Source organism: Sapajus apella, unplaced genomic scaffold, assembly GCF_009761245.1.
Source record: "Sapajus apella isolate SASKATOON/1434 unplaced genomic scaffold, GSC_monkey_1.0 scaffold12, whole genome shotgun sequence".
Taxonomy (NCBI): Eukaryota; Metazoa; Chordata; class Mammalia; order Primates; family Cebidae; genus Sapajus; species Sapajus apella.
The window spans coordinates 416,314-432,900 of NW_022436952.1; the positions used below are offsets into that span (position 1 = coordinate 416,314).

Sequence of the window (16,587 nt, forward strand, 5' to 3'; positions counted from 1 at the left end):
TCTAGCCTGGGCAGCAAGAGTGAAACTCCATCTCAAAAAAAAAAAAAAATCAATTGATACATGAAACCAAATGGATGAACCTAAAAAATATTATGCTAAGTGAAAGAAGTCAGAGACATAAGTCAACATACTGTATTGTTCCATTTATATGAAGTTTCTAGTAAAGGAAAAACTATAAAAATAAGATTTTAAAAAGTAATCTTGGTGATCCTCCCAAGCCTAAGAGGCACATTTTATACTTTATCTACTGAGGGCAGCTTTTATTGGTTCTCTTTTTTTTTTTTTTTGAGACGGAGTTTCGCTCTTGTTACCCAGGCTGGAGTGCAATGGCGCCATCTCGGCTCACCGCAACCTCCGCCTCCTGGGTTCAGGCAATTCTCCTGCCTCAGCCTCCTGAGTAGCTGGGATTACAGGCATGAGCCACCATGCCCAGCTAATTTTTTGTATTTTTAGTAGAGACGGGGTTTCACCATGTTGACCAGGATGGTCTCGATCTCTTGACCTTGTGATCCACCCGCCTCAGCCTCCCAAAGTGCTGGGATTACAGGCTTGAGCCACCGCACCCAGCCCTATTGGTTCTCTTTAGTGCTTTGACAAAAACCAGAAACTTACTAACTTGGAGTAATTGTGCCACTTACAGGTATATAGTCATTTGTAAAAATATGTGGGAAAATTTAGATTTGTACAGCAGCTAAATTGAGGTTAGAATGATAATCGTTTGCCTTACAAAAGAAGGCATATCCATGTTCTGCATGAGTTTTTATGACCACAAAAAGGGCAAGGTAATCTCTCTCTCCCCATCCCCAATTTTGAGGAAAGGAAACATTTCTAGATACTTTTATTGCGAGCAATCTCCCCCATTGATAGGGACCCCTAATTGATGGGGTCCTCTCTAGGAGATTTTATCCCATTAGTACAGCTTCCTGGTAAAAGTAGATCCCTGTAGCTGAGTCTAGATCCCGAAAGCATTACTGTAGGTTGAGGATATCGGGGGTGAACTGGAAATACATAGTCAGCTTACAGTCATTTCTGCTGACTTTTCTTAGTGTCCCCTTACATCATTTAGCATTTGGGATCTGTTTGCCTTAGAAATGAAATGGAGAATTGTCCAATCTCCTTTGCTTTTGGAGCCTTTAGGAGCCTTTAGAGGAGATTGCACTTGCATAACTGGTATTTTGGCCCGGGATGGAGGGGGGCTGGTATATTTTGAAATCATTGTTCTATAACCAGTGTGTCATTGTTACTCAGGCTGTCTAAAGAATCACTTCTGGCTGAGATTTATATCCATTTTATTTTCTCTCTGGCAAAAATTCAAAAGTGGCTCTTCTCCCAGCTTTTTTTTCTCCCCTCCTCTAGCTTAATTTGTCAGTTCCATTCTTAAACATTCTGCATAGATGCCTGGTTTCCTGAGCCAACTCTTCTCTCTTACTAAATGGGGTGATATTATGTTTTTAAGCTACTATGTAGGTGACAAAGACATTTTACTCTTTGAGTGTTCAGACTATCTAGTCAACACAAGCTTTATAGAAGCAGCTTTCTCTGACCCAGCATTTGGAGATGATTTTGATTTTCAGGAATAAACATTTTTAAAAGGGATTGAGGTTTCAAAATGAGATCCTCCAGCCTGCTTATAAGGTAAATCCATGCCTGACCACTAGATGCTTCCCAGGAGCTTGCCACCCTCCAGTTTTTCCTTCTTCCCTTGAAGACTTCAGATTTTTTTTTTTTTTTTTTTAAATTGAGAGTCCCACTGTGTTGCCCAGGCTGGTCTCTAACTCCTGGGCTCAAGTGATCCTCCCACTTCAGCCTCCCAAAATGCTGGGATTACAGACGTGAGCCACAGTGCTGGCCCACTTCAGATTTTCTTAAGGCATTGTTTGGAAAGCAAGATTCAAGGAAACTCCTCCTTAGGTTGCATGAGCCGAGATCTCACCACTGCACTGCAGCCTGGGCCTCAGAGTGAGACTCTGTCTCAAAAAAAGGAAACTCCTCCTTGTTACCATGGTTTTTTTGGTGCTTGAGTAAGCGTTGCTTGTTGCTGCTTAAAATACATCAGCGGCAGCTCTCTTTCCATAGAAACTACATAAAAGCTACAAGCCTTTCTTGCTACAGTTGGGATTGCCACTGCTTGGAATGCTGTCAGCCTGTGCGTTTATTTGTCTGTACAGTTATAGCCTGGTGGGGCCAGAATGGCAGCCAGGCCTGAAAGATTATTTATATATTGCTGCTTATCTCTCCATGTCCTAGAGATCCTGTGAAAAGGAGTTCTGGCTTAAGATCACTGCAGTTTTGCCATTCTTCCCTCTCTTACCCAGGGAGGCTGAAATGACAGCATGAGCTGGGCTTCTGTGCTCACACCCGCTCCTCCTTCCTGAGACAGTCTTTGAAACTCAGGCAAGGACAAGAATACCCAGTGCCACATGGCAATTGAAGGTCTCCTTTTCTTCATAGTCAAACCTAAGCCTTAACAAAGCACTTTTATCAACAAAGAATTAGACACTTGGTTTACTTCTCCTGCTATAAAACTATGCCTGATTTATGGTTTGATGGATCAGTGTAAAAGCAGAATATAAATGTTTGAAGATTCCAAGCATCAAGGTACTTTTGGAACATCCTGTAGGTATAGTTCCCCCCCCACTTTTTTTTTTTTTTTTTTTTGAGACAGAGTCTCGCTCTGTTGCCCTTGATGGAGTGCAATCTCAGTTAGTGTGATCTCAGCTCACTGCAACCTCCGCCTCCTGGGTTCAAGCCATTCTCCTGTCTCAGCCTCCTGAGTAGCTGGGATTACAGACGTGTGTCACCACACCCAGCTAATTTTTGTATTTTTAGTAGAGACAGGGTTTCACCTGTTGGCCAGGGTGGTGTTGAACTCCTGGCCTCAAGTGATCTGTTCACCTCAGCTTCCCAAAGTGCTGGGGTTAAAGATGTGAGCCACTGCGCCTGGCCAGTCCCTCTTTATTTAAGGGATTGATGTTTGGGGACAAACTGTGTGTTCTCGTGTGTGTTTGCGCATGTGCTGCAGCCTTGTTACATTTAGCTGTTTATGTTCATGGGTCTGAAAGTCTCTGGATTATTTGTTGGACTTTTTCACATGCACTGTCTGCCTTTAATTTGTTTTAACAAACCTCGTCTAGCACATTTGTTTTGTCTTACACTTAAACAAATTTGTACCTCTGGAGTCTCTAGCAACCAGTAGTGTGGGACAGGGATCAGAAATGTGCTGGAGAGGTGATAGGGATTGACAGGGTGGAATTTACTACATTGTAGTAGACTACCAGATTTTACTAGATTTTCTTTTGATCAGTTTGTGAATTGTTCCACCAGGGGGCAGTGAAGGAACAGACATGACATAGAATTCAGACCCTTTTTCTCAAAAGCAGGACAGGGTTGCCTTTAGCTTTTAGAAGTAAAGGTGGACAGTGTTTATGGTTAGATTTACTTGAGTCCTGGCTCCTCTTGTGAGCACAGATAATGGTGCTGGAAAGAGTCTTTCAAGCCTCAAATTATGGTCTGTGAAGGTGTGGTATGTATTAATTTTTAAACCGGAGGCTCTAGCACAGCAGCTAATAAAAATTGTTAATTTTCTCCTTGAAACGGAAAGAGAGTGTGGGTGTATTTATTTTTTTTCAAGACAAAGTCTGACTTCTTTGCCCAGGCTAAAGTACAGTAGCATGATCTCAGCTCACTGCAACGTCTGCCTGCCGGGTTCAAGTGATTCTGCTGCCTTAGCCTCCTGAGTAGCTGGAATTAAAGGTGCCCACCACCATGCCCAGCTAATTTTTTTTTGTATTTATAGTAGAGACAGGGTTTCACCATCTTGGCCACAGTGGTCTTAAACTCCTGACCTCGTGATTCACCCACCTTAGCCTCCCGAAGTGCTGGGATTACAGGCATGAGCCACTGTGCCCAGCCGGAAATATATATATTTTTACATCTCTGACCATTATTTGCCACCACATAGTCCCCCAGCCACACGGTATATATTAAAGTGCTCTGTTTTCTTCCTAGCGCTTATCGCCATCTGAAATTACCTTGTTTTCAGTTGTTTATAGTCTGTCTCCCCCACCCACTCAGGCTGTATCTAACCTACATTCACTGTGGTAGGTATGCAGTATGTATTAGAAGGAAAGAAGGAACGTTTTCTTGGAATAGCAGTAACTGTTCAGGTATGTTGTGGATTTTTAAAATTTGTTTCACTTTTCATTTCTGACAAAACAGAATCTGGCCTCCTTTCCTCAGCTTAGGTCCTGACTGTTGGGAAGAATGAAGATGAATCCCATTCTGAGTCTCTTTCCTCTCTTCCACCCTAGCTTGCCAGCAAAGCACGGACGGAGAAGGAGGAGAAGCTGAGTCAGGCCTATGCAATCAGTGCTGGTGTCTCTCTAGAGGGCCAGCAGCTCTTCCAGACCATTCACAAGACGTGAGTTGGGGGATTGGAGAGGTCCTTTGTCCTGGGGTAATGCGGTGGCAGGCTTTGGGTGGTTGTCTTCCTAAAAGTCTGCTGGGGAAGCTGGGTAGGGTATTGGCAATACGCCAGCATCCAGAGATACAGGTGCTGTTGCCCGCTTTCCACACAGAAGAATAGTGTAATCATGGACAAGTTGCCTTCTCTGGTCTTCAGTTTCTTGTCTGTAAAACTTTGTTTTGGATTAGATCATCCCTAAGAATCCCTTTTAGACCCAGTAGTCCATAATTTAGAACTAGTGAATTTCTTTTTCTTTGATTTTGTTGTTTTGTGTCTTTCTCTAAAAGCTGATGCAGTTTTTATTAAGGATAAGTTATATCTAATCACTTTTCCCAACATAGATTGGGATGAACACAGGGAATTAGAGTAGGCCACCTTCTTATCACCTCTTAAAAGACATTTTGTCACAGCAGAAGTCATTTGACTCTCCACTAGCTTCCCTAACTGCTGAAAAACTGGAACATTTGACACTCCCCTCCATCCCCCCCCTCCACTGCCTTCTGTTACCCTATTTAACCACCCTGGGTCTGGTGCACAGATGACAGCTGGCATCAGAGCTGTTTGAGGCCATAGTGTGAGTATCTGAACATTTACAGGTATGTGAAGGAACTCTCAGTCGCATCAGCTGCCCTGGGGCTTCCCAAGTGTGAACTGGAATGGGTTTTCCCAGTCTGGCAGGTGCCCAACTGTCTGATAATTGAGAGGAGCCAGTCTGAGAAGCCTCTCCCATTGTGGGTGATAAGGGTCAGAGTATAGATAATAAGATGGGGAGTTTGTTTTCTTTTTTTTTTTTCTTTTTGAGATGGAGTCTTGCTCTGTCGCCAGGCTGGAGTGCAGGGGTGCGATACTGGCTCACTGCAGCCTCTGCCTTCTGGGTTCAAGCGATTCTCCTGCCTTAGTGTCCTGAATAGCTAGGACTACAGGCATGCGCCACCACACCCAGCTAATTTTTGTATTTTTAGTAGAGACGGGGTTTTGCTATGTTGGCCAGGATGGTTGTCTTCATCTCTTTTTTTTTTTTTTGAGATGGAGTTTCACTCATGTTACCCAGGCTGGAGTGCAATGGCGTGATCTCGGCTCACCGCAACCTCCGCCTCCTGGGTTCAGGCAATTCTCCTGCCTCAGCCTCCTGAGTAGCTGGGATTACAGGCACGCACCACCATGCCCAGCTAATTTTTTGTATTTTTAGTAGAGACGGGGTTTCACCATGTTGACCAGGATAGTCTCGATCTCTTGACCTCGTGATCCACCCGCCTCGGCCTCCCAAAGTGCTGGGATTACGGGCTTGAGCCACCGCGCCCAGCCTGTCTTCATCTCTTGACCATGTGATCCGCCCCCCGTTGGCCTCCCAGAGTGCTGGGATTACAGGCATGAGCCACCATGCCTGGCTTTTTTTTTTTTTTTCTTTTTTTTTTGAGACAGGGTCTCATTTTAATCACTCAGGTTGGAGTGCAGTGGCACAATTTTAGCTTAATGTAGCCTTGATCTCCCCGGGCTCCAGTGATTCTCCCACCTCAGCCTCTGGAGTAACTGGGAGTACAGGCACATGCCACTGCTACTGGCTAATTTTTTGTATGTATTTTTAGTAGAGACGGGTTTTTGCCATGTTGCCAAGGCTGGTCTCGAACCCCTGGACTCAAGCAGTTGACCTGCCTTGGCCTCCCAAAGTGCTGGGATTACAGGTGTGAGCCACCGCACCCAGCCTGTTCTCCTGTCTTTCTGAAGGTGGTATTTCTCCCTAGGCCAATTGTTAGCAAACTATACCAGCAGGCCAGATCTGCTCATCTGTTTACTTATTGTCCATGGCTACTTTTGCACAACTATGGCAGAGTTCAGTGCTAATTGTAACAAAGACGATATGGCCAGCAAAGCCTGAAATATTTGCTAAGAGACCGTTGAGAGAAAAAGTTTGCCCGTCTCTGCCCTAGGCTGCTATCTTAGTTTGGTTTCTTGAGGCTTCCATCACATTTTTGTGACTTTTCAGGTCTCTATGCTTCAGAGTAATAATTTCTGGGCTCTCCTAAGAATAAATGTGCATGAGTTTCATTGGTTTTCTAGCCAGTGGCACCCAAGGAATGCTTCTTGGCTACTCTGTGGGCTGCTGGCGTCTAGTTGTTGGCTTAATGGTGAGCTGAGAACTTGGGATCAGCCTTCTGGAGTTATTTATTCATGAGACAGGAGATGTGGGATGCCCCCAAGAGGAGGTTACATTTCGCCTGCTGTCTTCTCCTTCCAGCATTAAAGACTGTAAATGGCAAGAAAAAAACATCGTAGTCATGGAAGAAGTTGTTATTACACCCCCATATCAAGTGGAAAACTGTAAAGGCAAAGAGGGAAGTGCACTGAGCCATGTACGCAAAATAGTAAGTAAAGGAGCCTTGAAACTTTAGGGGAGAGAGGATGGTTCTTCGGGCCTTCAGTCTTTAGCACCAGAGCAGGACACCGTGCTATAGTCTCTGCCTCCCCTTGCAGCCCTGTCTGGTCTCCCTGACTTTCCTGTACTGTGGGGCTCTGCAGCTGTGGCTTGGACACTCCTATGGGAAAGGAACCACAGGGTGGTGTGGAATGAAGTGAGTGGTTGACCCATCGTCCTTTGCTGGCTTTTTAGAATTAGCAAGGCCATTCCATGGTATTGGGCCTGAGCAGTTTCTCTCTTCCCATATTGAGTTTTTCTTTTTTAGAGACAGTTGCTCTGTTACCCAGGCTGGAGTGCAGTGGTGCGATCTTAGCTCACTGCAACCTCCGCCTCCAGGGTTCAGGCGATTCTCCTGCCTCGGCCTTCCGAGTACCTGGGACTACAGGCATGTACCACCACACCCAGCTAATTATTGTATTTTTAGTAGAGATGGGGTTTCACCATGTTGGCCAGGCTGGTCTCAAACTCCTGTCCTGAAATGATCCGACCACCTTGGCCTCCAAAAGGGCTGGGGCTGCAGGCATGACCCACTGTACCTGGCCCCATACTGGGTTTTTGTTAGCTGTGGGCATCCTTCTAGAAATATCTCGTTGGCATAAATCAGTTGCCATTGGTGTCTCTGACCCTATGTATATCACTGGACTTTAGACTGAGTTATACCGTTTGTGAAAACAAACTTCCAAAACACTCCTGCTTTTTTTTTTTTCTCTGAGAAACATTGAGAGATCAACATTGTAGATGTAGGAAGTATGGTAAGACTGTAATTTCCAGGCCGGGCGCGGTGGCTCAAGCCTGTAATCCCAGCACTTTGGGAGGCCGAGGCGGGTGGATCACGAGGTCAAGAGATCGAGACTATCCTGGTCAACATGGTGAAACCCTGTCTCTACTAAAAATACAAAAAATTAGCTGGGCATGGTGGTGTGTGCCTGTAATCCCAGCTTCTCAGGAGGCTGAGGCAGGAGAATTGACTGAACCCAGGAGGCAGAGGTTGCGGTGAGCCGAGATCGCGCCATTGCACTCCAGCCTGGGTAACATGAGTGAAACTCCGTCTCAAAAAAAAAAAAAAAAAAGACTGTAATTTCCCCACCAGCTTTTCATTCTGTACTGTGTAGAAAAGAGGAGGAGTTTAGGTCATGATAATCGCCTCTCATTTTATCATTTAGTTTGTATATTCACCCTCTTCTAGCCAATCTTAGTGGAAACTGTAAAAAATGTGGCTGAAGCAGGAGACCCTGGCCTACCTTGTGGTTGGAAAGGCCAGTAGACAGCAAGGACAGAGGTGCCTGGCTAGTGCATAGGCTGGACAGCCAGGGCGGGCGGGGCTGTTGAAACCTCGGCTGGATTGTTTGGGACCTTTCCGTTTGGACCTTTCTTGTCCATCTCCTTTACTGACCTTGGTTGCTTGGTCTTTTTCAGGTTGAAAAACATTTTAGAGACGTGGAAAGCCAAAAGATACTGCAACGTTCACAAGCCCAGCAACCACAGAAGGAGGCTGCCCTGTCATCCTGAGTCCATATACATGGAGGACTCTTCCAGCATCCAGCCAAGGAGGCGCTGGTGGTGGCTTCAGCGGAGGCAGGCCGGGGGAGGGAAGGGATCCTATATGTCCTGTTGGCTCTTGTTAACAAAGGGTCAGCATTTCCAAATCTTAGACTTGAACAAACAAAACACCCAACAAAAAAGAACAAGAGAATAATTTAAAAGTTGAATCATTACTTGACTAACAGACTTCGGTCCACCATGTCCTTTTCACAGCCCCCTTCTGGAACAGTCACCTTGTTAATTTTATTTTTGAAAATTCCTTTCCCACTCTGCCCTTCTGACTTTCCTTTCCTAGTCTGTTCCTGCCATTCTGTTTTTATAAGTGGCTACTCTTGCCTTCCGAATGATTGAAAGAAACTTTTACATCTTCCAAAATAAAAATAACAAGCTGACTGTGATTCTTAAGTTGAGACCAGAGCAGCAAAAGTGTCTCACTTTAAATTTTTTTTTGTTTTCTTTTTTTTTTTCTTTCTTTCTTTTTTTTTTTTTTTTTTTTTTGCACAGGGCATGGCTTGAATTAGTTTTATTTTTCTTAACTTTAAATATATATATGAAAATATATATTAAAATGTTCTCTAAATATTTTCTGCTTCTTGCAGGTCTCTTTTTACTAGATCATGGCTATTCTTCCCACCTCATCCCTCTGAAAATAAAAATGTATTGCCCTCCCCACCATCCATAGCCAGGCCACTAACTTGACTTGGTGCAAGAGATTCTTGCTGTGAACTTTGTAGAGCCAGTGTGTGCAGTAGAATTTGGCTTTGAGGGTTCCTGATGGCTTTTTAGTCTAACTGTGTGTACCAGTCTCACGTTTGGCCCAAACCTCAGGATTCTCCCTCTGCCTGTCTTACTTCATGGTACTAGAACTTCCTCGCCACTCTCTCCACATGAGAGAGTCAGCTGCCCTTTCTCCTGTGCCTCTGCAGGAAGAACTCTTTGCATGGCACATCTCAGCTCCTCTTATTTGAGGGATAGTTTTCTTTGATAAGAAACCTGGAGTGCATCTACTCTGACCTCTCTTTAAATCTGTATCCAGAGCCACTAGCCCAAGAAAAAGCTTGGGTGACCTGTAGTTTCTCTTCTCCTGCTGTCCTCTTGCTCTTATGCCCCACCCCAACTCCCCTTAAATTTTACAAGCTTATGACAGTTTGTATGTGCTCAGCCAATGAGCAGAAAACCTGGAAAGAGTTTCTGGACTTTAGCCCACTAGTTTGTCTGGTTGACTAACCTGCTGAGAGCTAAAATTGGCATCCATTGCCCTGTGCCTTCAGGCAGTCTCATGGGGCAGAGTATGCCACCATCCGGATATCAGGCACTGAGTGGGATGTGGGTGATGCTCACATGACTGGCTAGAGCTTTGGGGGTGGGGTGGGGGTTAACTACTATTTTTTTGGCCATGATCTCTTTCCCCTTCCTTTTTTTTTTAATTAAATAAATGGATCAAAATTAAATAATTCAAGCCCTGCCTTAAAAATGAATTTTTTTTTTTTTTTTTTTTTTTTTTTAGTATTATTTAGCAAAAACAATAAAACCCAAATTTTTTTAACCATCACTTGTCTCAGGTTTGTGCGTCCTTTAGAAACCCTGGGGAGAGGATCCAAGGTACCTGAAGAGGGTATGTCTGTCTGGTTTGACCTTTTCCTTTAGAGTTTCTTCTTACTATTTACCCTCTCTTTTCACCCTCCAAGGACTCATGCAGAAATACAATGTAGGGTGTAATTTAAGATGGGGGTCCAGGGTTTGGAGTGGTGTGTAGGTGGAGTATGGGGAAAAGGCTTAGTCACATACATAGAAGCATTTGTTATAGGACTATTTGGAAGCACAGATGGTCGGAGAGCTGAGAAGTAAACCTTCAGATCCACCTGCCATTGGTCAGAACTTGATTTAAAGAACTGAGTCTTTGATTTAGCCTGCATGGGAATGTAAACTTAGAGAAGATGTGAGAGGGAGAAGGGAAGAGACCTTGCAAGATTAAAGAGGTGCGATGAAAACTTGGGAGGTGATTAATTAGCGGGGAGCAGCAAACCTGGGAGGAAGCTCTTCGTCATGTGTCCCACGTCTTCTTGTCCCTCCTCATTAGTCACAATTCTGTAAATAGGTGGGAAGTGAGTACCAACTGCGTTTGGCAGGAAGCACTTTTTTTTTTTTTTTTTTTTGAGACGGAGTTTCACTTTTGTTACCCAGGCTGGAGTGCAATGGCGCGATCTCGGCTCACCGCAACTTCCGCCTCCCGGGTTCAGGCAATTCTCCTGCCTCAGCCTCCTTAGTAGCTGGGATTACAGGCATGTGCCACCATGCCCAGCTAATTTTTTGTATTTTTTTAGTAGAGACGGGGTTTCACCATGTTGACCAGGATGGTCTCGATCTCTTGACCTCGTGATCCACCCACCTCGGCCTCCCAAAGTGCTGGGATTACAGGCTTGAGCCACCGCGCCCGGCCAGCAGGAAGCACTTTTGACTCCTTAGTTGTAGTTGCTAAAATGATGTGGGGGAACTTCAAGCAGGTCAAGAGGTGGAATTAGTATAGTTGGAAAGGCAGGCAGTGAGGTATAGAAGAAATGACTAAAGACTTTGATACCTTAATTCCTCATGTTGTTACTGGGTAAGTCACTTCACCTTTCTGAGCCTTAAATTTCCCAACTGTAAGTGTGGAAATAATATCCCTCTCCTAGGATTGATATGAAGGGTTAATAAGATATTTGGGTTAATAAGATATTTTAAAAGCCTAATACTAGGCTGGGTGTGGTGGCTCATACCTGTAATCCCAGGACTTTGGGAGACCAAGGCGAGTGGATCACAAGGTCAGGAGTTCAAGACCAACCTGGCCAAGATGGTGAAAACTTGTCTCTACTAGAAATAAAAAAAAATTAGCTAGGCATGGTGACGGGTGCCTGTAATCTCAGCTACCTGGGAGGCTGAGGCAGAGAATTGCTTAAATCCAAGAGGCAGAGGTTGCAGTGAGCCAAGATTGTGCCACTGTACTCCAGCCTGGGTGACAGAGCAAGACTCTGTCTCAAAAAAACAAAAAAGCTGCCGGGTGCGGTGGCTCAAGCCTGTAATCCCAGCACTTTGGGAGGCTGAGGCGGGTGGATCACAAGGTCAGGAGATCAAGAACATCCTTGTCAACATGGTGAAACCCCGTCTCTACTAAAAATACAAAAAATTAGCTGGGCATGGTGGTGTGTGCCTGTAATCCCAGCTACTCAGGAGGCTGAGGCAGGAGAATTGCCTGAACCCAGGAGGCGGAGGCTGCGGTGAGCCGAGATCGTGCCATTGCACTCCAGCCTGGGTAACAAGAGTGAAACTCCGTCTCAAAAAAAAAAAAAAAAAAAAAAAAAGCCTAATACTTAGAAAGTGCTCTGTAAATGTTAGTATAAATGTTACCTTGATCCTTGGATGGTTAAATCTGGAGGTGAGGTTGGAGTAGATGATTTCCAGAAGTTCAGTGTTTGTTTTAGAAGCCTTAGTTTAGGCCAGGTGCAGTGACTCACACGCGTAGTCCCAGCACTTTGCAAGGCACTGGCAGGAGTTCAAGACCATTCTGGGCAATAGTGTGAGGCCCATGGGTCTACAAAAAATGAAAAATAAATTAGCCAGGTGCGATGGTACAAGCCTGTAGTCCCAGCTACTTGGGATACTTAGGTAGGAGTATCAATTGAGCCAGGGAGGTTGAGGCTGCATTGAGCTGTGATTGAACCACTGCACTCCACCCTGGTGACAGCAAGATGCTGTCTCTTTAAAAAAAAAAAAAAAAAGGCTTTCTTTAGATGGCATTTTAAGGGAGATTAATATGTAAAACAACTGGGCAGATCTGTGGTAGGGTTCTCAGAGCTCTGCCCTCTGTCTCATAGATCTCATCCCTTACCCTTCCTTGGAGTGCCCAAGGAATGCTTTTGAATGGCCGGGTGCCGTGGCTCACACCTGTAATCCTAGCACTTTTGGGAGGCCAAGGCAGGTGGATCATGAGGTCAGGAGTTCAAGATCAGCCTGGCCAATATGGTGAAACCCCATCTCTACTAAAAAAATGGAAAAATTAGCTGGGCGTGGTGGCATGCACCTGTAGTCTGAGCTACTCAGGAGACTGAGGCAGGAGAATCGCTGGAACTCGGGAGGCAGAGGTTGCAGTGAGCTGAGATCGTGCCACTGCACTGCAGCCTGGCAAAAGAGCAAGACTCAAAGAAAGAAAGAAAACTACTTATTTTTCAGAAAGAGAATGAGTTCCACAGAGGCCAAGTGACTTGTGTGGAGTGTCCCACCTGCCTGTGGTAGCAGAGCTGGAACAAGGCCCTAGGCTTTATCCACTCATGGGCTCTAATGCAGTGGGACTTCCCAAACTGATGGCATGTGTACCGCTCACTTTTGTTTGTCAGAATTAGGCTGGCACACAGGAGACTAGTGAAAATGACAGAAATTGCCACTTAGCTTGAAAGGACATTGAACTGTGGAGGAGCGTGGTGCAGTGAGCTTCCATCTGTGATGCAGTGTCTCCTTGGCTTTATTTTGGGGTGTTCTCCTTCCTCCCCAAATATACACACATACACCTCTACACCAGCACCTGATTATCTCACCACCACCATGCACACGCCTTTGGAGTTACTGCCTTTTTTGTTGTTGTTGTTAAGAGGCGGGGTTTCAGCATGTTGGCTGTCTAGGATGGTCTCGATCTCCTGACCTCGTGATCCGCCCGCCTCGGCCTCCCAAAATGTTGGGATTATAGGCGTGAGCCACTGCGCCTGGCCTGGAGTTGCTGCTATTTAGACCATTCAATTACTGTGGTTTAAACAACCTTACCACAGTGAGTTGATACTGAATTGTGCCATTGAAGTCTGAGCAGCTCATTGCTGATTTCTGTTTGGTGTTTTGAAAATCTGAAAATTGCTCAAGCACTTCAATATGAGTGGCTCTGGCTTATGAGCCACTGATTGAGGAGAGTAAAGGCTCCTTGACATATTTGAAGCTAAGAATATGCGTCTTAAAATCTGTTCTCCTGTGAGACATACTGGTAAAGGAAATAGAGGCATTTCAGTCACACACAGATCGAGTTTGCTGTCCTGCTTGGTATGGTGGCTACAGCCCGGCGGGTACTGTGGTGAGAATGTATAGCGCTGGAAGCTGAAATGTACAGGGTGAGTGGTGAGGACAGTGGGAGTGTGGGAGGGAGCTGGTTGTCTGGTTGGAGGATGTTAGATTTACATGGTAGGTTTGCTTTCCTATCACTGCTGGAGGCCATCAGTGCCAGAGAATTCCCCTTTAAGAAACTTGGAATCATCTGCATGTGTTGCCTAAATTTTAGGAGTTTAACATTATCAGATAACAGTATGAAGTACCTAAAAAAGATGCATCTGGGCTGCCATCCACAGGTGATACTCTGTGCTGCCGTAATAGTTTCAAAACGAATTTGTTCTTTTATGTTATCAAAACCTGACACAACCAAGCATGGTGTCTCACACCTGTAATCCTAGCACTTTGGGAGCCCAAGGTGGGCAGTTCATGAGGTCAGGAGTTTGGGACCAGCCTGGCCAACATGGTGAAACCCCATCTCTACTAAAAATACAAATATTACCTAGGCATGGTGGCATGTGCCTGTAATCCCAGCTACTCAGGAATCTGAGGCAGGAGAATCACTTGAACCCGGGAGGTGGAGGCTGCAGTGGGCCCAGATAGGGCCATTGCACTCCAGCCTGGGGGGATAGGACGACACTCCATCTCAACAACAACAAAAAAGAAAAGTGATCCAGGAGTAGGTTTTGAGGAAAACTTGGAGTTCAAGTTTGGAAAGAGGACAAAGGACCAGTAAAGGATACAGGGGTACAGGGAAAGAAAGAGGGATGTTCCTGGTTCTATACTGGGAAGCAGCAGGAATCTACCTCGGGTTTCTCTAGAGCAGACTCTGGCAGCTGGCACCAAGTCTGGTCAGATTGCAGTCACCCTTCCCATCTGGCCTGTCTCCCATTTTCCTATAATTTCCAATTTTGTTGAAAAGTCTAAATTGGAACTAAGTTTCTTAATTGGCGGGGTAAGGTGAGGATAAGGCATATTTTCAATGACTTACCAACTCGCCTCTCCTTTTTCTTTGGTCTTCTGATGTGGACTCCTGCAGTATTAGACAAGAAATTCTTACAGGTCCTCCACGAAGGGACCAGCAAGTGGTGGCTTCTTTTTGTAATGTGGCCCCTTTTATTATGGTCTGTCTCCTAGCTTAAAGGTGTTGCTGCCTGGGCATGGCGGTTCACGCCTATAATCCCAACACTTTGGGAGGCCAGGGTGGGTGGATCACCTGAGGTCAGGAGTTCAAGACCAGCCTGACCAACATGGAGAAACCCCTTCTGTACTAAAAATACAAAATAAGCTGGGTGTGGTGGCGCATGCCTGTAATCCCAGTACTCAGGAGGCTGAGTCAGGAGAATTGCTTGAACCCAGGAGGTGGAGGTTGCGGTGAGTTGACATCGTGCCATTGCACTCCAGCCTGGGCAATAGGAGCGAAACTCAGTCTCAAAAAAAAAAAAAAAAAAAGTTGTTGCTTATGCTTACTGGAGGGAAGCTTATGCTTGCTTATGCTTCCTTACTGGAAGAGAGATATCTCTATCTCTCTAGAGAGAATATTTATAGATGGCCACTGAGATGTGGTTCCAGCTGAAATCTGAAGAACAAGGAGCCAGCCAAGAATGTTCAGATGGAACAGCAAGTGTAAAGTCAGGTTGACAAGAGCTTGGGATGTTCAGGAAGTGATAGAAGAGAGGCGGCTGGAGCCTGCTGAGCAGGACTGTAGAGAAGTGGGTGGGGCCAGGCAGTACAGGACCTTACAGTTATCCTAGAGACTGGGTTCTTTGGCACCATGGGCAGTCATGGGGCTTGGTTTGGTATCAGACGGCAGCAGCAGAAGCAAGGAGGCTTCTGGGTTAGGGGTCGGTGCAGCAGTCTAGGCGGGAGACAGTGGTGGCAGAGAATTAGTTTGAGAGCTGACAGGCCTTGATGCACCGAATGTGAGGGGAAGGATGTGAGGGGCGGAGAGGAACCAAGGATGCCTTCTAGGTAGATGGCAAACAGTAGGGGAGGAAGAAGTTTGTGGAAGAATCTGGAATTTTTGTATTGCCATTTTTTGTTGCCCAGGAAACTCTGAAGAGCAGATGGCAAATGGGCAGCTGGATAACAAGCCTGGGCTTAGAGAAGCATGGGATGGAGCTAGACATTCAGTGACTGTCATCTGTGAACTCTGAGAAGACAAGAGTTTGGGATCCCTGACCACAGTGGGTAGATTTGCTTCAGATAGGAGGGGCCCTTCTTCTTCTGTGACACGGCAGTTGGAGGTGAGTCTGTAGATTTGTCAGGGAGGTGAGGGTAAGTGACTTCCTTTCTGGTGGCCCAGTTAACCTGAAAGGGGAATAGGGTGAGACTGTTGAGTGCCCTTTAGAGATGCATGCTCATGAATTTTAGGGGTAACCAGGTACCCATTGTGTGCCTCTGTCAATCATGTCGAGTGACCTTAGTGCAGACACGGAGGAGGTGAATAGTGGGTACAGCCAGGGTGAGAGATGTGTCAGGTCTGTACTGTGGAGGGAGAGGGGAGTTGAGCTGAGGATATTTATGAAAGGGAGTGAATATAATAATGATTTGGCTGGGCACAGTGGCTCACGCCTGTAATCCAAGCACTTTGGGAGGCCAAGGCAGGTAGATCACAAGGTCAGGAGATCAAGACCATCCTGGCTAATACGGTGAAACCCTGTCTCTACTAAAAATACAAAAAGTTAGCCAGGTGTGGTGGTGTGTGCCTGTGGTCCCAGCTACTCTGGAAGCTGAGGCAGGAGAATTGCTTGAACCTGGAAAGCGGAGGTTGCAGTGAGCTGAGATCTTGCCACTGTATTCCAGCCTGGGCGACAGAGTGAGACTCTGTCTCAAAATATGTATATATATTATAACACAAAAATTAGCAGGGGGTGGTGGTGGGTGCCTGTAGTCCCAGCTACTCAGGAGGCTGAGGCAGGAGGATTGCTTGAACACGGGAGGCAGAGGTTGCAGTGAGCCGAGATCGCGCCACTGCACTCCAGCCTGGGTGACAGAGTGAGACCCCTTACTCCTGCAAATGTGTGCTGTCATCACATACACTTCAGTTTTGTTCAAATGAGCCTTTTCTGAAGTGTCCTGCTGTTGCCCTTACGTACTGGCT

At 45.7% G+C, this 16,587-nt stretch overlaps 1 protein-coding gene across 1 annotated transcript in view; it reads left to right on the plus strand.

Annotated features, from left to right (window-relative positions):
• LSM12 (LSM12 homolog) overlaps positions 1-9,975 on the plus strand; it is a 32,164-nt gene extending 22,189 nt beyond the window's left edge. Inside the window, exons 3-5 of the mRNA XM_032279457.1 lie at positions 4,311-4,420; positions 6,702-6,828; positions 8,298-9,975. Coding sequence (XP_032135348.1) covers positions 4,311-4,420; positions 6,702-6,828; positions 8,298-8,390 — 330 coding nt within the window. The 3' untranslated portion in view covers positions 8,391-9,975. The remainder of the gene's footprint in view (positions 1-4,310; positions 4,421-6,701; positions 6,829-8,297) is intronic.
• The last annotated feature ends 6,612 nt before the right edge of the window (positions 9,976-16,587 follow it).